We start from the raw sequence: 21,103 nt of genomic DNA, 5'->3' as shown, positions 1-21,103 counted from the left end.
ACGATGGGGGTGGCAACTCTCCTTCAGGTATACAGGACCTGTATATTAGACACCCCCCCCCCTTTCCAAGCCAGAAAGGTCCGTCGAGGTAGAGCTGGGTGGTGAAACAGGGGATCAAGGCTGACTGGAAAGCAGTAGCCCGCTGGAGATGGAAGGGCTGCCTCTCCCGACTCCCTCCGCCACCCTAAAGCTCAACAATGGGGCTATTCAAAGCGCGAGATGGGCGCTTATTTATTTATTTGCTCTCCTCTCCCGCTCGCAATTCCGAGTCTCTCTCTCCCCCCCCCCCCGCACGCCTCTTTTCTTTTTTATTCCTGGAATGTTTTCTCAGCGGCGGCTCTGACGTTTCCAACCACGTGACGGCCCCCTCCCGGGCGGGCGGGCGGGCAGGAGGAAAGGCCGCCCCCCTTTCGGCCTCAGCCCGGGCGCTGCCAAGATCTTGCTCAAGACTTCGCGGGCGCCGCCCGCTCCTCCTCCTCCTCTTCCCCCCACCCCGTCCCCGCCCGCCCGCCTCGCCCGCCGCTCTCCCTCCCCAATAGTAGTCGCTCTCCCTTTCCCACCCTGGACCCATTCATGTCTGAGGGAGGAGGCGGCGGCGGCGGCGGCGGCAGCAGCAGCAGCAGCAAGCGAGCGCCTTCTCCTCAGGAGGACGACGAGGAAGAGGGCAGCGCCGAGGAGGTGCCCAGCTGGAGAGGCTGGTCGCCGCCGGCCTCGCTCGCGCCGCTGTCTTCTCCGGCCGTGGCGTGAAGGCGGGAGCGCGGGCGGGCGGGCGGGCCGGCGGGGGGCGAAGCGTGTGAGCCCAGCCGGGGCGCCCTCCCCTCGCCGCCCCGCCAGCCTTGTGCCAGGCAGCCCCCTCCTCCCATGCCCGCCTGCGCCCCGCGATGACTCTGAGCGCGGAGATGTCCGAGGCCGCGTCTGCCTTGGCTGAGGAGACAGACATCGACGTGGTGGGCGAGGGGGACGACGACGACGACGAGGGGGACGACGAGGACGACGAGGACGACGACGACGAGCCCCTCCGCCGCCGGCCTTACGAGGAGGACGAGGACGAGGAGGCCGCCTCGCTGCCTGAGGCGCCCGGGGCGCGCGGGCCCGGAGGAGAGTCCCCCGGCTCCGGGTCGCCTTCCTCCGCGTCGTCGGCGTCGTCTTCCTCCTCCTCCTCTTCTTCTTCTTCCCCTCAGGGCTCTTTCCGAGGCGCCTCAGGGGGCGCCGGCGTCTCGTCGGGCGCCAAGAACAGCCTGGTGAAGCCGCCTTACTCGTACATCGCCCTCATCACCATGGCCATCCTGCAGAGCGCCAAGAAGCGCCTGACGCTGAGCGAGATCTGCGAGTTCATCAGCGCCCGCTTCCCCTACTACCGCGAGAAGTTCCCCGCGTGGCAGAACTCCATCCGACACAACCTGTCGCTCAACGACTGCTTCGTCAAGATCCCGCGCGAGCCGGGCAACCCGGGCAAGGGCAACTACTGGACGCTGGACCCGGAGTCGGCCGACATGTTCGACAACGGCTCCTTCCTGCGCCGCAGGAAGCGCTTCAAGAGGCAGCCGCTGCTGCAGCCGCCCGACCTGCTCCTCAGGGGGCTCGAGCCCGCCGCCGCCGCCGCCGCCTTCCTCCAAGCGGCGCAGCAACACCCCAACCAGGCGCCGCCGCCGCAGCCGCGGCAGCAGCAGCAGCAGCACCCGCCGCCCGCGCCGCCGCCGCCGGCTCCCTTCGCTTACGGGCCCTATAGCTGCGCCTACGGCCTACAGCTGCCGCCTTACCCGCCTCCCTCGGCTCTCTTCGCCTTCCAGCCCCAGGCGCGGCCGCCGCCGCCTCCTCCTCCTCCTGCGCCGCCCGCGCTGCTGCCTCCGGCTGCTGCGTCTCCTGCGGCCGACCTGGCCAGGACTACCAGCTTCGGCTACCCGGCGCAGCTCGGCCCGTCTCTCGCGGCCTCCTTGCAGGCGGCGGCCGCCAAGAGCAGCTCGGCGCTGGCCCGGTCGCCTTTCTCCATCGAGAGCATCATCGGCGGCGCCGGCGGCGGCGGCGGCTTGAGTCCCCTGGCCGCCAGCAGCTGCGCCTCGCAGGCGGCCGTCCTGCCGGTCCTGGCCAGGTCCCTGATGGCCTCGTCGCCTGCGCTCGCCTCGCCGCCGCCTCCGTCCTCTTCCGCCGCCGCCGCCTCGCTGGGGACTCTGCAGCAAGGGGCAGCCTTGGCCAACGTCGAGAACTTTACTGCTAGGATTTCCAATTGTTAAAAACAAAACACACAAAAAACTGTCTTGCCGAAGGTAGGACCCAATGGGGCTGTTTTTGCTGTTTTTTTCCCGGCTAAAGAAGGCAAAGAAACTTTTTGTTTCTATTTTTTATTTAGGCCATATTTTGTTTGTTTGTTTGTTTGTTTGTTCTGTCTTTCGGCCCACCTGGCTCGGTCCTCTTCAGTACCTCCTATTTATGCAAAGCCATTTCTATATGCTGCATAGGCAGAAAGATTAAATGTCAAAGAAGTGGCCCTTAATTGTTTCCTTTAACAAACACACGCATTCTAAGTAAATCATTCCAAGGCAGAGATTACCGGGTCCAAGGATTAAATTAAATTACAGCTAAACTACAACAATTCCCCCCCCAAAAAATAACGATGAATAGGAGTCAGGGGGGAGGACAAAAAGAAGCTTTACCCATCTTCTTTCATTGTAGTTCACTTGTCTTATGTACTTTTATATATGAAAAAAAAATTTAACATGTTTACACAGAAGAAAGTCGAGATTATCAATTCTTATTTTAACCTGTGTTTGTTTTTTGTATCATAATAGGCTTGTGGAGTTTTTCTTTTCTTTTATACTTTGTGCATATTCTTTACCAGGAATATTGTTAAAATTACTGCCAAGTATTATTGTACCATTCTAATTGTAAAACAAAAACAACAAAAAAACCACTTTTTTTTTTACACATTTTTGAAAATAAAGCAATAAATTTTCAACAAAATTAATTCCACAATTGGCTTTAGACCTTCACCTATTTAGTGCTTTGCCCTTTGAACTTCTAACCTATAATTATGATCCTTGGAATACGATTTTTAAAAAAGAAATTAAATCCAGGGTAGATTAATAATTCTGTGGTTGAAAAGAAAGAGTGCAAAATGTTGTTCCACCAAATAATTAACTCAGAAGAATCCTCCACAGTCTAGCAATGCTGGATGGCGCCCCTTTTACTTAAAAAAAACCCCACCCCTTCATTTAACGTTGGACCCCATATTGCTCATTGGGACTGGTACCCTAAACATGCGGGTTTAGTAGGAAGAAAGTTTTCCTTTGCTTTCAGTTGGGCTTCTAAATAGGTACTCAGGATCGCCGCCATCTTGAAAATTCTCTCTGGGGAAGTTCAGCTGGAATGAAAGGGACTTGCTTTCTAGTCAGACATGACGCCAACCAGCTTAAATTCTGGACCATATTAAACTTCACTCACTCATGGAACCTGGTTTAGGAACTGCTATGGTATTCCAAACAATGATAATACGATTTTCAAGCCTTCACAAATAAATTTTAAAAATACATGGGTAAACCCGAGCAATGACTAACCAAAGAAAACAAAGTAACTGTTTTGGTGATGGATAATTTCAGCCTTCTGCAGGCTATAATCTTCTATAAATACACCTTTTTTGTATTTGAATCAAATAAATGTAGATTCTTTTAAGAACTTCTAAAGTGTATTTTACATTGCAACCGCATCACAATTGCTATGGGTTTCCTCCCGCTCCAGGGTTATACAATAGATAATTGGGGGGGGGGGGGTATTGTTTGTGGTTTTAAGGTTTTTATGACGGTGTCGCAAATAAGTGCCCCCTTTGCAAGGTAATTACACTAGAACTGCAGTCACCGCGCTACATGGGCATCATTAAAGTATTGCATTAAAGAGAAAAGAAGTTATGCTAAAGTTTAGGGTGACAATAAGTATCGCACATTTTGCTTTTAAATATTTGAAAGAATGGTAGACAAGTATGAGGCGGTTTGTCACTTATGAAAATGCTGAACAATTAAAACGGTATATATAAAAATCGGAGTTCATAATGATCGGTTTCAATACCCTGGTTCTACATTTTAGTTCCGTTGCAAATAAGAATAGCCCCCCGCAAGTATTTTTTGGATTCTGACACTACTTTTCCCAAACCTGGAGAGGACTACTTTATTGAGGTGAAGGGAGTACTTCCCTTTAAGGATTTTGCGAATGCATATATTAGTATTATTATTTTACAAGATTGTAAGACAGGATTAGCCTTCTAGGAGCACAGAGTTGGAATTATTATTTTGAATTAATGCAGTAATTGTCGAAATCCAATTTTTTAAAAAATGTGCTAAAAGTCGGTGAGTTTTTGAGGCGTGTTCAAGATCAGCATATAGTGCTCCTTTCAGGAAAGCAAATAAACAACATTCTCCAACTAATTCCCTTGCAGAACAAAAACTTGGGAAAGTATTGCACATCATTATAGGTGATTTATGAAGTCGTTTTAAGAATGTTTACGCTCTACGTTTATTTCTTTTTTAAGTGCACAAATAGGTGGTGCGATTTAAGTTCTTTTTTGCATTGTGAGGTTATTGTAACCAATGGAGAATGCAAAGGGCACTTGGACAAGGCGTGTGCTAGGAGAAATCCTGTGCATGTCTACTTTGAAGTAAATCCCGCTGAACCCACTGAGACATACTCCCAGCTAGGTAAGGTCGCAGGGCCTGGAATCTTGCAGCAACCACAGATTTTCAACGAAGCTTTCCATATCATCTCTGTAAAAACGTGGTGGCATACCGGAAGTGGCAGGTGCTCAGCCAGCGAAAACAGGAAGCGGACCCTTCTGCCTGCCCTTAGCTCGTTCGCCTGGAAGTGAAGTTGCGCAGACTTCAACGCGGCTGACTTCCACCACCCTCCTGAAGGAGCTGTCCCGCAAAACTTCAGATATAGGTGCCTCATTTGTAACGACTCACCGGGAGGATTCAGAGTTAGAAGGTGATAGTGATATTTCTGAAAATTCAATACCTCGCTCCGGCACACGTTGACTTGGAAGTAAAAACATCCCGTCCTCTCCCTTGACACTTGCTTCTAAATAAGTTTCCGGTCTTAAGATGCTTCCCTGCAAGGATGTCCCCAGCTGAAATCAATGCGACCCCCCCCCCGCCAAGTCATGGGTAACTCCTGTTTAGGATGCTCTATTGAAAAGCCCCGGAACCCCTTTCTTTGGGTAAATATTATTATTTCCTAAAGAGCCAGAGTACCTTAATAATCTGATTCCACACACATACACACAATCCTGAAAAAAGGCTTCCACAAGCCAGTTCGTTATCTTGTGATTTTATTTTATTTTTATTTTTTTGTTTACCAACAACAGGAACAGCAAAACAGCGAGGCCAGAGCCATAGCTACGGGGGACTAGCCACTGAGGCTCCCAACCTGTGTGTGTGTACGCAAATGCACGTGGGTCTTTGACCCGGGTAAAATAAAGCCTAGTTTGCCCCTGGTGAGGCGGAGGAGGGAGGAAAACGCTCCTGGGTTCAGGGCGTGAGACTTCACAGTGATGCTCGGGATGTGCGTGCCTGGCGTTTCCCCCTGGGGTTCCTTAAGAGACAAATCGTGTTCCAAGGTTTGTCGCGGGGGAGCTCTCCCCCCCCCCAAGTTCGCTCGCTTGCATTTCTGATATCAGCAATTGGCTGTGCAATCTGGACAGCGGCCTCCACCTGACAAGCAGCTCGGAGTTGGAAATATTGCTTTGCAATCGCTAGTACGGGGGAAACGAGGGCAGGCGAGTGTTTAGTCTGGTTCCAAACTGGCCGACGCAACATTGTCGTGTTTGTTATGTCTGGGCTTTCTCCGGGGGAGCTCGGCTTCTCAGCACCGTTCTCTTTTGCCTTGCTTACTGGCTGGCGGCCCTGGGTGGGTAGTTTAGCCAGCAAGAAGGGCCTAGCTAGGCTGTGGCTGCTGCTGGCTGGCTGGCTGCCTCTGTTTGCCCAAGCAGGTGCTGCTGCAACAAAGGCCGAGCAGCCTTTGATGGGACTCCGAGCAACCTCGTTTGAACAGGGGCTCCCCACTGGCATGCAAATGGACCCCGGGGTCCCCTTTCGCTTTGAAGGCGCAGCGAAAGAGATCAAGCCGGGTGGAGAGGCTTGGGCCCTAAAAAGCAAGCTGGTGGGACGGTGTCAAAGCGCCCTCGCAGCCCACCTTCCTCCTCCTCTTTTTTTCTCCCCGAAGTACAAAGTGCGGATTCATTCACCCGCCTTCCTCTCGCCGCCCACCGGCCCTTCATCAGATCCCCCGCGGGCCGGAGAGAAGGCGAATTACTGGGGCTGAATTGGGAGGGAATGGCTGGTCTTAGGGAAAGGCTAATGTTTCCATTCCCCACCCCCCACAAAGACCACACAAAAAGCCACGACTTCGTTTACGGTGCCATTATGTAGCGTTTTAATCTGGGGATGCACTTTACCAAATGTTATCTATTGGGAGCGTAATGAAGCCCTTCTGTAGGCAGGCAAGCATTTTACGAATGCCACACACGGCGCCTCTGAACCAGCAAGGCTTCTCTCCGCTTGTATGGATGCGGGTGTGTGTCTGTGTTTTCTAAATAGTTCTGTGATTTATTCATGTTCGGCTGGGCTGCTGTTTCTCCCTCGACGCCCCCAAATATTGTTCATAGTTAGCTTTTAAAAACGCAAATCTCCCCAACATGCCGGGCTCTTCTTCCCTTTTGTTACATCCATGGTTCTCTATAAAAAAAGGCCCGCGTTATTGGCCAGCTGAGCTCCCACAGAAACGAGGTTTACGGCGAGCGAAAAACCTTAGGTGGAATGGCGGGGGTTGGGAAGAGAGAGGGGAATGACTAAAAGTGCCTGGGATGTGTGCAGTTAGGGCTGCCATCAAAGTCACACTTCTTTTGGAAGGCTTTGCCCAACTGTGGATTCGGGAGGTCTTCTTGTTTTGGAAGGAAAGTTCCTCAAAAATCCTTAGAGTTGACGTCCATTCCAGGTGCTTGGCACCGAGGACGGGTAAATCCCTACGTTTCTGGTTAACTTAAACGGGGTGGTTCTGATTTTCCCTATCAATATGTGTATTCGCTTAACCGAGCAGGTGATTTTTCGACAAACTATTGGGCCATAACGGTCTTTCTTATGAATATGGCGTAAACAGATAGGCTTGTCTTTTCTTTCCGACCCCACGCCCGCGAGTCCTTAGTGCTTAATAAATTTGCCGCTTCTCCTGAGGATTTAGGTGCCTTCTGGACGAGGAAACGGCCTGCACCTTCTAGCTTCTCAGTTATCTCCTTCATCCACGTCGGAGGGGAGCCTTCCGGATCTCGCTCGGACTCGGCGAGGTCGCCGTCTTGGGACGAAAAGAAAACTGCGTGGCGAAATTAGGAGATCTCCTTCCTTCCACCACCGCGACCTGAGGATCGCCTAGGAAAGCGCGCCCGGCTCCTTCAGCCCCCGCCGGCGAGAGCGAGAGAAGAGGCCCCGTTTCCGCTTCCCAGCCTTTAACACCTTCCTGCGTCAGTCCCCGTGAGTATTCCTGTCGCCTTCACTGAAAGGCGTTATCATTATTTAACGGGGTGGGGTGGGTGTAAAACGCGATCAGGGCCACCATCTGTTCCTTCCAGTTTGGATTTATGTCCCCATAATTCAATCCCACTTTACCTAGCTTAGTTTGACTGTCGACTCTCTAGTTTGGAGACGCGTATTTATGATATGGCTAAGCGGCGGCGAGCGAGCCTATAAATAACGCGCGTAGGCTTGACTTTTTACAGTATTTCTTCGCAGGCAGGTGGGTTTCAGTTTGTGCTCTCTGCCTCGTTTGCGTCTGCCGGCCTCAGACTAAAACTCCACCATCTCCTAAATACACACCCTTGCGATTCTTTTTTTTTTTATTTTAAAAAAAGTATTAAGCCGTCAGAACACAGACTTTGTTTGGTGTGCAAAACGCTGGGATCTCAAAAGCACCGTGCAGCAGCGAGTGTCGCTGTGCAGGTTTACTCGGAAGTAAGGCCAACTGGGAACTCGCTTTTTTCTAGTAAGCGTGCGGTGGGGCTCCACGTTGGCGCTTTCGCGAGAAGCTTGACCTGCAGAAAAAAGTGACCCCCCCCCACTCTCTGGGAACAGCCAGTTGCTTTTAAACCTCCCCTCACTTTGACTTTGAGCGGAGGAGGGAGGCACTCACAGGACCAGAGATTGCCAAGGCCCTGGGCGCTTTTCATCCTGGCAGCCTAGATAGAATCCAGCTGCGCATGAGCGAAGGTGAGTGGTTAGAGCCTCTCCTTGCTGATGCGCGACTGTAGAGGCGAATCAGGCTTAGCTCCTTCCCCCTGACTTTGAACACGAGTCTCCTGGATTTTAGTGGCATCTTCCCACTCCCATCCCGGGCCCGTGAGAAAGGAAGAGGAAATGCGTCCACATCTGTCTGAACGTCTCTTCTCTTTGTTTTATTCTCAATGAAACAAGGCCTGATAGCTATTAATGTTGGATCTGCACCGCTACAATAAACAAGAGCCAGATGCGGAGCGATAAGTGTAAAGATCGGCGTGTAGCGGATGGGGAATCGGTTGATGATACTAAGAGAAAGGCATGCAAACCGCACACTTGCAAATGGTTTATTTATATGGCTTTCAGTTGCAATCGTGTCGTGGTTCACAGCCATCGGCTTATGCGCCTCGCACAGATGCTTCTGCAGCTCTTCTTGTGGGTCTGTTTCCTCTGGGATTTTCCCCTGCTGGAGCTCTGCGAGCCCCTGAAACAACTCCCCCCGCCCCGCTTCTCCTCCAGAGGAAATTCACCAGATGCACTAAGAAAGCTGCGCCTCGTGTTTATTCCTGGCTCCTGGTAAGGGACTTCTAAAACAAAGACAGAGGCTCTTGAAAGAATGGGAATTGCAGGAGAGGACGATGAGTGTCCAGCAGGCATTTTGATGGCGGGTGAAAGTGGAAATCCAGAGCCAGAGGCTGCTTTCAGAAAAGACAAAAACCCGCCTGCAGAAACAGGCTGCTGCTCCTGCGTGCGGATGAGCCGCGGCTCGCACGCAAGCGCCTCTGACGTCGAAAACTGTCCACATGCGCCCTGGCCTCAGCCGAGAACCGGCCTGGCCTTGCACCTATCACGGGTCTTAACTTACTGGGCTTGCCTTGGGACTTTGAGCCAGGCAGGCCTTTGCCTTGCCTTCTGTGACACAGACCCCGTTGCCGCCATAATAATAATAATAATAATAATAATAATAATAATAATAATAATAATAACAACAACAACGCATCCTTCTGCAAAAATTAAAACACAATGCAGAAACCGTTCCAAACAACTTACAATACAATAAGGTGGTGTCCTAAAAATATGCACCTCAAGAGTCAAAGGCCAGGGTAAAGACTGCATAGGCGCCATACATTTAAAGCACCCCCGCAAGAATCCTGGGAACTGTGGTTTGTTAAGGGTTCTGCTCCGTAAATCGTAGCTCCCAAGATTCCTGGACGGGGGTGAACTTTATAGTGTGTGTGCAGTCGAGTGAGCAGAAGGACGGGGCAAGAGCAGGCTGCCATCGCTCTTCCCATCGCACCGTTTGGGAAGTTAGGCAGAAACCAGCGAGCCAAGTCTTGTGGCTCCGAAGAGATTTCAGTTTGCAGGCATTTCTAACAAACAAACCATATGTTTAGGGTCCAGTGGAAATACATTCCGAGTGCGGTGCCAGGCCCTTTGGAAGCTGAGAGGACTCACTTTTCAATTCGTGACTTCAACTTTAGGATGACATCAGGGGGAAGGGGAGGGGATTTCCTTCTGAATGCATAGGAGCCATGTCACAAATGTAAAATCCGCAACACTGCATGCCTCAGCTTCAGGATAGTACCCAACCTTAAACCCTTTACCTGCGAGTAAGTCCCGTTGGGATAAGTGGAATGGTAAGGGACTGGTGTTTCCCTTACCTGTTGGTAGGCAGGTCTGTAACCTGTCTTCTACCTCCTGCCTATTTATTATAGGTTGTCACGATCACCCAGCATTCAGAAATATTTTGCCTGTCATTTAACCCACACTTTAGCTATTATGGTTAACTGCTGTTAATAGCTGATCAGCCATTAACGTACCCTAACATTTTTTATAAGCCTGATTATCTCCACATTTTGTTTTAGTAAATTCCATACAATAACTCTGCAGTACTTCTTCCTTTTGAACCCTAGCCCTACGGACCACCCGTGTCCCTGGGGAACTCAGAATTCTGTTATCAGGAAAAGGCATTCAGAGACGAGCAGATTTTTATCCAACCCCCTCCCTGAATCGTTCCTAACAATCTCTCTCTCTGTCTCCCACCGCCACCACTCCCCGTTTTTAATGTTGCTTCACGTGGAGAGAGATGTCCACAAAGGACCTTAAGGTCCTTTCCTCCCCCTGGATAGTCCCGGCCAAATTCAGGCTCCATTCAGTGCATCGCTGAGATTTCAGCAGAGGGCAAGATGACGTTCGGATCATATTGGTCATATCTGAGATTTCTACATAAAGAAAAAACAGTGCGTTTTAAGACTATTTTAAAAATTAATGGCTTTTAATTTTAGGCCTCAGATGAGACAAAGACACAGTGCTGTTCCCAATAAGAATCACTTATGGGTCGGAAATCGTTGAATGTTGTTAGCCTTCCTCAAAGGGGCGCCTTGTTTGTTCCCAGTCACAAATATTTCCCCTACAATGTCCTGAGGTGTACGGTTCATTATCCTTTACCTACAAGCAGTCTGATCCTATGCGTAATTTTAATACACAGAGACCCCGATTCAAATTCCTGCTTAAGAAATGAAGCTCATTGACAGATCTTAGGCCAGTATCTATCTCTCAGACTAAACGACGCAATAGGGTTGACGTGAGCCCTTGAACTCTGGGAGTATATTTGTTTATTTGTTTGTGTATTTAATATACCGCCTTTCTCCTAATATAGGATCAGAGGGTGGGGCTTGCAGCATGAATTGCAGCTAGAAACATACAATCAATATGATTTTAAAATAATAATAAAGCACTTTAAACATAATCATTTAGCAGCAAAAGGGGGAAAAGGTACAGCAGCCTCCCTGCACCTTGCCACAGCAGCCAGCTAGTTAGTGGCCAAAGGCCTGTCTGAGCAAAAAAGTATTTGTTGGGAAAAGGGAGAGCATAAAAGGAACCAGCCTAGCCTCCAGTGGAAGGGAGTTCCACAGTCTGAGAGAAAGGAAAATGACCTCTCCCATAAAAAGGCCCTCTCTCGTGGCCTCATCAAACGTGCATCCATAATGGAGGCAGGATAGAAAGAAAGGGTCCCCCAAAAGTAACAGCCGAGGAGGCCCATTGGTATTAATGGGTCCGTTGGTCATATCCACCGAGTTCAATGGGTCTACTCTGAGTAGGACACGTCCCATTTATTTCAGGGGAGTTTTTTGTTGTTGTTGTTGTTGTTGTTGTTGTTTTTGCTTCCATGATGGATCTCAAATTCCTCTGGCACCAACGAGACTTTGCCCCCGCTTCCTGTGTCGCTATTCCTCCCCTGTGGTTCAATCTACTTCAGTCAGATTAAACGGAACTCCGGGGGCTGACGGTTAAGGGGCTCCTGGCGAAAAAGCTCCTGTGGCTCCAGCTGCTCCACTCGGAGCTGGGACTGGTCCTCCCGGGACAGGAGTTGTGAGGAATTTTTTAGTGGGGGCAGGCAGAACAGATGGGAAAGAGCCTCGAGGGAAGCCCCAATGAACGGGCTGCTTAGCAGCACCTTCTGGTCTTCAGTAAAGGCAAGGGCACGACATGGCTGAGAAGAAGGAGGAGCCTCCAAGACCAGACCTCACGAGTTGCCTCCGAGGCCTTTCCAAACGCGTTTCCAAACGTTTTGGGGTCTCCGGGAGTAATCAGCCTGCCACGAGGCAGGAGTCGAAATCAAAACATCCCTCGCTTAATTCAAACTCCGTGACGGGTCCGCAGAACTCGGGTTTGGGTTCAGGAGAGAGACTCGCCTTTCCCCCGCTCTGGAAAAACCAGCAGGCCCTTCTTCGGTGGCATCCTGCCCTCCGAAGCAAGCCTTGAGGCTCGCTTGCTCCCAGGTGAGAGATTGCCAAGGAGTGCAGTTTGAATCTGGCCCGTTCGCCAGATCGAGAGATTTCTCAGATCCCCAGTATAGAGAAATGATTAGAGAGGAAGTGATTTCTATGGGAAACTGGGCTTGGCGCTGTTCAGTCATTCCTCTGGATAAAAGTGCGTTGGAAAAACTTTCCAAGGTCTGTATATAAACTTGCCAGTAAACGTCTTCCATCGGAATGTGCGATCCGGTTCCTCTGTTTTAATACGAGACTGGGGAGCAAATAAAGACTTTATGTGCACGTGACAAGGGTTCTTTCTTGGTAAAGTAAGTCAGACACCCTTCCACTTCCTAAGTAAGGTGTTGAAATCCAAGTAGAAGGTTTAATATTATCGGTGGATAATTAAGAGTGTCGTCTCCATTAGGTTGGATTCCTGTTATTAAAATTTATATACCGCCCTTCAAAAAAAAAAAAAAAAAAAAAAAGATCTCAGGGCGGTTCACAAAATAAAATACAAGATGAAACACAAGTAAATAATTAAACCCAAACAAGAAAACAAAAGCCCCGCCCAGTAGCCCGCGATCTGCATATAATGTCAAGTACATTCAATATTGAACTGTATGCAGGTTTGTTTGTTTTTTTTAAAAAAGGAAGCATCCTTTGCTCTGAATCAGGGCAACTCTTTACGTGTTTGTCCAGAGGTGTGCCATTGACTTCAGCAGAACTTGACTCTCGAGTCGACGTGCATTCGATGGCAGCCTTCGACCGCTTTTAGTTGTGGCGTCTAGAATCGAAGCAGCGTCAGCTCACTTCCTTCTGTTCACCTTCTGCGTTGTGTGAATCTGGCTGATACACGGACGCAGGGCGATTGCCTACGTTACTCCTGCTCAGAGGAGGCCCACTGAAATCAATGGACTCGAATGATACCCGATGTACGAGAAGTCAGTAAGAAATAAAGCCGGCCATCTGCCAATCTCATTTTATGGAGTGCTTCGAAGCTGCTTCCTCCCAGGTCGCTTTGTGTACCTTGCCAACTGCTTCTGTTTATATAGTCCTTGTCTTTGCCTTCTGCCATGACCTGTTAGGTTTGCATTTGGGGGAAAAGAAGAGAAAGAAAAATCCTCCGACTTTTATTGTTTGGCAAACCTGCTCTGAAACGGTAACAAACCCAGCAAGGTCAGCCAGAGGAATAGACAGGAGAAGAAGTCTCATGGAAAGTCCAGCTGGTTTGATATAGAGGTGAAGTCCACTGGTTTCAGTTTCCCTACTCTGAGTATGGCTAAGGTCGGCGAGCACCCCCACAAGGCAGAAGAGAAGAGAAAGAAAAGCCTGGGGCTTCTGTCTTTAGCAACGACAACAGAAAGGAACAGTCCTTCACTTCAGCGTCCAGTAGGTAGGTTGATAAGCACCACTACTAAACTGAGCGGGTCTTATTTCCCAGTAACCCGGCGTAGGTTTGGGCTGTGGATCCCTTTGATTTCAACGAGAGGGATTCCTTAGGGCTGAAGGGCAATATATCAGCTGCCCAAAGTAGTAACCAATAAATGCATTACATTTTGTCTTACCCAGTTAAGGCAAAACCATACATTATCATCATCATTGAATTGAAATCAGAAATACACACTAGTTTCTCAGTGGGTGTGTATATTGGAGCTGCGCCGGCTTAATCTGGTGAAGCCACCAGCGACGATCCAGTGCACATGGAACACAGTGGGATTTACTTCTGAGTAAACACATGCATGAGGTGAATGTTCCACTTGTGCCAACAGGTTTAACTGAAACAAAGAAGAGCCCTGTGGATCCTTAGTGTTTAAGGACTTTAAGGACACACATTTGTTATGGCATAAACTTCTCTGGAGTCTGGACTACAGTCCACTTAATCCGATGCATGATTTGGCAGTGGGTTTAAATTTAACTGCTCTGCGTTGTTGCGGAATCACTATTATAACTTCCCGACAGAAATTGCACTGTGCGTTTTTTTTAAAGACATGAATATTCACACGGAGTAAGTTGTTGGAACTTTCCAGCCTTAAGGGAACTGTTTAGTAAAATACCCAACTCGCCTTAGATAGTGTTTAAAGCGCACGCTGACAAATCTCTAGAATCAGCCAAACCAAGTAAAGCGAGCAACTGAATTATTCTTTCTGCTTTTCAAAAAAATAACTATTATTTAGGCAAAGGAAGAAATATCAACATTAGGATTCGAGGTTCCTGTTGAAGTCGGAAGAACATCCCATAAGTATTGTTTCCAAACTAATCCACAACCCAAGTCTGCAAGGGCCTGGCTTAAACTCAAGGGCCTCGACTTTCCCGCCGCACGGAATGGAACTTATGTAAGTATCAGACTCCTAAATTCACCCGCAGCATCAGCATAGCACGTGCGAGCTGGCCTTGATTTCTGCCTTAAGGTTGGATCCACCTCTCTTAGAGGAAGCCCCTTTAACCAATGGCAACGGAGGAACCGGGGGAAATATCGCTCGCTCTTGAACTCTGGCGGCAGAAGAACGTTCGGAGCTGGAAAGCGGCTGAGTTCTCGCACCGAGGCAGAATCTCTGCTTCCCCACCTGCCTGGGCGAGTGTCTGCTAGCTAAGCATCGGTGGTATTGGTAACCCAAACCCACTGGGTGTTGTTACCTCTAGGCTGCAGCATCCGGCTTCGTTTCCTCTTCGCCCCCCAGCAACAAATCTCCCCCAGCAACCCCCATTAAGTCACCGGGCTGGGTTTAGCACAACGGCCTGAACTGCTTTTTCTCCAGCGCCAGTTCAGCCCACCAACCCTTCCCAAAGGACAGAAAGGATGGAAGATCTGGTCCGAGACTGGATGGATTAAGACCTTTTGTAAACCGCTTTGAGGTTTTCTGACAGTCAAGCAGGATATAAGAGTAGTGAGATGAATAATGCATTTCGGGGGCGTAAAGACCTTTCCATAGTAACAACCCAAGAACACAGAAATTAAATCCTGAGTTTAGTGGGACCTACCAACACTAGGAAACCACGGTTGAATTATCAGGGCAATCTTATACATGCCTGTTCAAAAGTAAGCCCCTTAATTCTAGATGCATTTACCCGGGAGTAAGCGCCATCGAACTCGACTGGATTTGAATGGCATCGCGCTGTTACTCTGGAACTGGCAGATACTGGACTGAGCAGTCCATTTTGGACCTTAGGCAACTGTGCTGATGGCGGGTGATGGTAGCTATGGGAGTTGTGGTCCCAAACATCTGGAAGGCACCAGGCTGCCGAAAGCTGTTCTATGAAAATTATATGGATGGTACAGAAGAGGGGCACAAACCACAGGGAAGTTCTCCTGCGAATTATCCAGTGAGATGCATTCTCTTGCGCAATGCTCTCTTGTGTCCCCACCTTTTTGTTTGTTTTAATTGTCTGGTTTCTGAGATTGTTACTTGGTTGACTTGAGGAAATCACCTGCAACTGTGTAACTCAATGTGTGTTTACTCGGAAGTAAATCCCATTTATGCAAAGGTCCTGCCTTAATTTTATTTCTTCATTTTAGAAACGATAAACCAAATAGTGTTTTAAACCAACAACTGCAAAACCATTCAAAAATAAATTTCAGGGTGGTATGGAGAAACATTTTTTTTAAAAAAACATTATACAACACAACACAAACCAGCAATATAATAAAACATTCAACAAACACCATCATCTAAAATATATTGGCAAATAAAATGGTTTTAACCTGGCACTCTAAAGAACACAGGGTTGGTGCCAGGAGTATTATTTATTTAAACACATCTCCAAACATATTAATATTTAAGCAGTGTACAAAAATACAGCTTAGGAACAATGGAACTGCATAACATTCAAAATGCGGGCACCACCACGAAGAAGGCCCTATTTTATTTTATCTTATTAAAAAAAAAAATACATGCCTGATGTGCTCCTCTGACCATCTCAGGGCAGGAGCTCTCAGTCTACCAAACAACAGGGTTGCCGGAAGAGGGGAAAAGTCAGGTTGCTTTAAACCTTCATTGATAGAGCAGACTCTACAAGAAAAATCAACATGCTAGAGTAAATTATAAAGGGTTTAAAAACAGTAAAAGAAAACTAGTTTTGGGGGAAAGGGGTTTTTAGAAGCCCGATTCAGTGGGAAATGTTCTAACTTAAAACTCCCTTGAAACAAATCGCTTCATCTTCTTCTCCACTGGCATTCATTTCAATGGACAGAGCCCAGAAAATGTGCTCTTTGTCGAGTCGGGGTTGGGATGAAAATATATGATCCGGTTTAAAACCCAAAGAGTCTGGATTAACGTGTGTGCACGGGCTGGCTTGTTATAGCTTCCTTTATGTTTGTAGCTGGCTTCCAAAAAGTCAGCTTTTAGCACGGAGAAAACTTTCAAACAGTTGTTCTTAGAATGTCTACGGGTAGACTCCATGCCTCACTTATGAATCTGTTCATAAAAGCAGCAAGGCGGGCAGTCCATCGGAAACACATTTGCTTATGCCATTGATTCCAACTTACTTTCAGACTAACTTCACCCCAGTCGGATCCTATGCATATTTTCTAAAACCGTAAATCACAGCAGAACTTCGCTTTCCAGTGCAATCTTAGCCATGTCTACTCGGAAGGAATTCCTATTGACTTCAACGGGGCTTGCTCCCAGGTAAGTGGGGCTAGCGTTGCAGACAGACTCCCTGGCCCTGAGCAGGGGGGTTGGACTAGATTACTTCCGGGTTGTCTCTCCCAAAACTTACAGCTCTAAGATGCCAAGCTGATTTAGTGTTTGTAGTCGTGTTAGAGCAGGGGATAGTGTGCTGTGAGCGTGTGTGTGTGCACTGCGCCTGGGTAACAATCCGATTGCCTTCAGCCGGAGTGCTCTGGGGTGAGTCTTTTTACAGACTGCAGCCAAACCCAGTCTCGGCACGCATGTGCTTTACACCCAAGACAGGTATTCAGAGAGAGCAGCAGGTTCTCATATTTGGGGAGTGGGGGTCGGAGGCGGAGGAGGACGAATTCATGGCCTCAGGAGCTCACACAAATCCCTGGCCAAACAAAATCTGGATCTTTGGGTTGAAAAATCGGCTTCCTTCTATGGAAACCGTTGACAGGAATCCAGAGGATTAGTCGCATTCCACTCCGGATCATTTCTCTCTCTCTCTCTTTCTCCTCCTGGCAACATTTCGAAACGATTGATCCTTCCCAAGGCCATAAACAATGTCCTGAGAAAATGATCTAACCGGGCTTTCCGTTTCTTGCCTTTCTGGCCCGCGAGTCCCCCGTGGTGTACTTTTGCCAGAAAGTTGACGAGGACTTTTGACAGGTTGCCTCCTCCTTGATTGTTTTCGAAATGCATTTTTTTTTAAGCCTTCGCTTTGTTGTGCCAATTAACTCTGCAGGTTCTTTAAAGGATCTTTGGTAGTCAATATATGAGGGGAACTATATTTATTTGAACAGAATAGGTAAACCTCAAACAGCAACAACAAAAACAACCCGTCAGACAGTAAACTTTCTTACACAATAATATAAACCCTATTACACCGATAAATAACCCCAAAGGAAAAATTCCAAAGGAACAATCCCCACCACCACCAGACTTTCACCTACATACAACACCAGTTCCAGCCACAGGAAGTCTCTGCAGAGTTTGGTCCATTATCCTCATCCTACTGACCTGTGCCGATTAGGGCTCCTAATTTGGGCAATCTAACCCCAACTGGGCCGCTCGCAAGGGAACGAGGACTCACTGGAAGGGTTGGCTGCATAAGGCCAGACCTACACCTCCTTGGTTTTTCTTGCGCGTTTCCCGCTACACGCCTTTCGCTTCCCCCGCTGCTATCTATTTCTCTTGGAGTCTTGATTACGGTTTGAGCTGCCTAACACCGGGCGCCTACAGAACAGATAGTGGGAAGGAAAGAGGGTCTCTTGCGACGCGTGGCAGATCCGCGATCCACCCCACGTGTTCCCAGACGCTCTTCGGATGAAAGGACCGACGCCGTTCATTTGCGTCGGCGCTTGGAGCTCGGCGCTCTCTTCTACAGCGGCGCAGGGAAACCCTGGAGGCTGGTGACTGGGGAGGGTTTTGGAAACCCAGACGCAGAAGAGACAGGGCCGTCTTGTTCTTAGTTTAAGCTACCACATATCGGTATATTTTTCAATGCGAAACACGGACGTACGCACATCTGGCTCCTAAATTTTAAAACCCAGTAGCTAGCCACCGGGGAAAGGGTGTAAGCTCTAACAGCAAGGAAGCAGCTGTTCACTCAGGCAAATAGGTGCCTTTGCAGCAGCGTGTGCTAGATATTTTTATTTGGAAGTGATTGGATCCTAAGCACCGTCAGGCCAGGGTCCTTTGCACTGTCACGTGGGCGAAAGTCACGCCGAGGCCAGCGGCATCCAGGACATAAGATGGGCTCAGTGGTCAGAGCATTGCTCTGGCATCTCCAGGCGGGGCTGGGAGCGCCCTTAGTCTGAAGCCCTGCTGGAGGCTTTGAGGAACTGCTGGACTTCACGCTCTTGCAGCCTTCGGTTGGTGTCCTCTGGCATACACTGCTGTTAGGTGCACTTTGGATACAAATGAGCACCTGGAGCCTTAGATTCCACCCTAAACATACTGTATGTGCTGATTCCCGTGTCCACGGAATACAAGGGCCCCAAATATGCCTAACTCACAGCACGTTCCCAATTCCAGTCTCTCGCTTTGACCACCTTTTGAATTAAACAGGAGCCTCTATTTATCTCTAAATAAAGGAATGGATCTAATAGAAATAAATAAGGAATAAGGCGCGCGCGCGCTTATGGATGCAATTAAGCTCACAATCCTAGGCTTCTCATTCGCTTGGAGTTTCATTGGAAGTCATTGGGACAGCGCATAGTTAGGAATGACTTCGATGACTAGGAATGGGCTGATTGGGAATGTTTCTGGCGGCGGGGAGGGTCTTACCCAGATTTACTTCAAAGCAGTTGAGGTTAGGGCCTGGGCATCAGTAAAGAAAACAGCGGTAACAGTCGAAGGGAAATAGAGCCCAAGTAAGTAAGTCAAGGCATTTGGATCAAAGCCAATGGAGTCCTCGTTGCGACCTATGATCCTCTTAAATCCAACCCCTTCGACTTAACGGGACTGTGGATCTTCTCTTTCTCCCTTGCTGTTGGAAAAGCAGGCGGTGCGCAAAATTATGCCTAATCTTTGAGCAATGCCTGGGAAAAGGAAGCGGGGGCTGGGGAGGAATCCTGCCCACAGAAATGGAGGAAGGAGACCCAGTGAAAGAGCGAGAGAGCGCCTTGCGTGCGAAGAAGGTAGGAAAAGGTCGCGTGCGTCGTGGCTGGGCTGGTGCGCCGGCATTGGACGCTGGTCGCTGGGGGTTTCCCTGCGGTCGGATTGCGTAATCTCCCTGGGTGAAGGGTGGGAGGCGTGGTGGCGAAGGCAGATGGAAGAGTTGGGTGGAGGCACTGGCAGGCCAGCCCCCAAGCGCCCGCAGGAGGTTTTGATGCTGTTTGTTTGCGCATTGGCATGTTCGCGGGAGGGGCAAGGAGGCGAAGCTTCCTCCTACAGCGCCTCGAGGTCCCCGCCTCCATCCAGGCGCGGCCTGCTGCTGCTGCACATTCGGGGTGGCATTTGGTGAGGCAGAAGAGGGATCCCCTCCCTCGCCAGTCTTGCCGGGAAGCAGGCAGTTCTCGCTCTGTTTTTACACCTGCTTCGCCCTCCTTCCTGGCTGATTTATAGCCCAGGCTCAGCATTCCGCAAATCACCCGCGCCGCTTCCTCCCGCCCGCAACTCCCTCCGCTAGAAACGCACCAGCCAGCGGGATGCGCAAGACCTCCCCCGCGTCTCATCTGGCAGCGCGCAGCGTTTACCGGGGAGGGTGGGTGTGGCAATTCTCCTGCGCTTTGTGAGGCTATGGAAGAAGAAGCAACATTACCCCCCCCCAAAGGTCCAGGCGCGCGTGAGTCCAGCGGTACCCCGCGAAATATGATGAAGGAGGAGGGAATCGGAATAGTCCGACAGTTTGCAAACATTCTTAGTGCTATTTACACAGGGCTAGACAGACGGCAACACACTTCAGTGAAGATAAAATAATAGCCCACGGAACTGTTGTAAAGATTAGTTTAAACGAATGTACGTATAACCGAATTTTGCGAGGCATTGCTGTCAACGAACAAATAGATGTATTCATTAATATCATTAATTAATGGGGGGACCCTGAGGGCTCCTGTAATGCGGATGGGGAGAATTTTTATGCTATGTAGCTTATGCTTTATGTTGCTTCATATAATAAATACTTCTAAATTTTTCACCTTCAGCATTTTACACCAACTGCTGAACATCAGCCTTGCTTGGAAATTAAAGCCCTTTGCATTCAATATGACTATAATGCTCGCCTAAATACCAAGGGCGGGTCATTGTAACAATTCACGCTGGACTATAAGCCAACCGGTTAAATCTAAGTTAAGTTGTTGATTCTAGATCCATGCACATGGCACTAACCGTAGGGAAGGAATAACACAACCAGCAGTACACGTCCCTCCTCCCAGGCGCTTACAATATATCTGTTTACACTGAATGCAGTCCCACTTAATATGGTTTCTGTTCTGTGGGCATGACCCCGTTCAAACTAAACACCTACAGGCAAAGCCAGTGTGGTGTAGTGGTTAGAGTGTTGGACTAGGACCTGGGAGAACCAGGATTCAGATCCCCACTCTGCCACGAAGCTCACTGGGTGGCCTTGGGCCAGTCGCTGCCTCTCAGCCTAAACTCAGTTTAAATGGGGAAGGAAAGATGCACGTACGCCACCTAGAGCTCCTTGGAGAGAAAGGCAATCAATCAATCAATCAATCAATCAATCAATCAGTGGAACAATCCTGTACACTAGTGGTGTCCAAACTTTTTTCAAAGAGGGCCAGATTTGATGAAGTGAAGGGCCGTGAGGGCCGACCAAAGGGTCGACCAAAGTGGTTAACCTTTTTTTTTTTAGGATTGAAGTTGTTGAGCTTCCGGCGGCCCGGATTAGTCCCCTGAAACGGACTGTGGACATGCTTTCTGTACACACTTAGCGGGGAGTACGGATCACTGAACACAAAACAAAGGGGAATCCTACAGGGTCGGCATTTGGGCTTGTTAGCAAAGTCGATGGAAGCCCGGAGTT

The 21,103-nt window shown here is 49.1% G+C and overlaps 1 protein-coding gene and 1 long non-coding RNA gene across 2 annotated transcripts; both read left to right on the top strand.

Moving 5' to 3' along the window:
* The first annotated feature begins 385 nt into the window (after positions 1–385).
* On the top strand, positions 386–3,669 carry FOXD1 (forkhead box D1). The gene has a single exon (XM_081880844.1). It carries the CDS (start codon positions 882–884, stop codon positions 2,229–2,231), a length of 1,350 nt encoding a protein of 449 aa, XP_081736970.1. The 5' UTR covers positions 386–881; the 3' UTR covers positions 2,232–3,669.
* Positions 3,670–5,994: 2,325 nt separating this feature from the next.
* Positions 5,995–15,483, top strand: LOC309352592. Its single transcript, XR_014161390.1, has 2 exons — positions 5,995–7,505; positions 14,176–15,483. It is a non-coding gene; the product is annotated as an uncharacterized lncRNA (long non-coding RNA).
* Positions 15,484–21,103: the final 5,620 nt, after the last annotated feature.

Source organism: Podarcis erhardii (genome assembly GCF_964252035.2).
Source record: "Podarcis erhardii genome assembly, chromosome: 11".
Classification (NCBI taxonomy): Eukaryota; Metazoa; Chordata; class Lepidosauria; order Squamata; family Lacertidae; genus Podarcis; species Podarcis erhardii.
The sequence above is the reverse complement of the archived record's forward strand: the minus strand, read 5'-3'. Positions and strand labels throughout refer to the sequence as shown.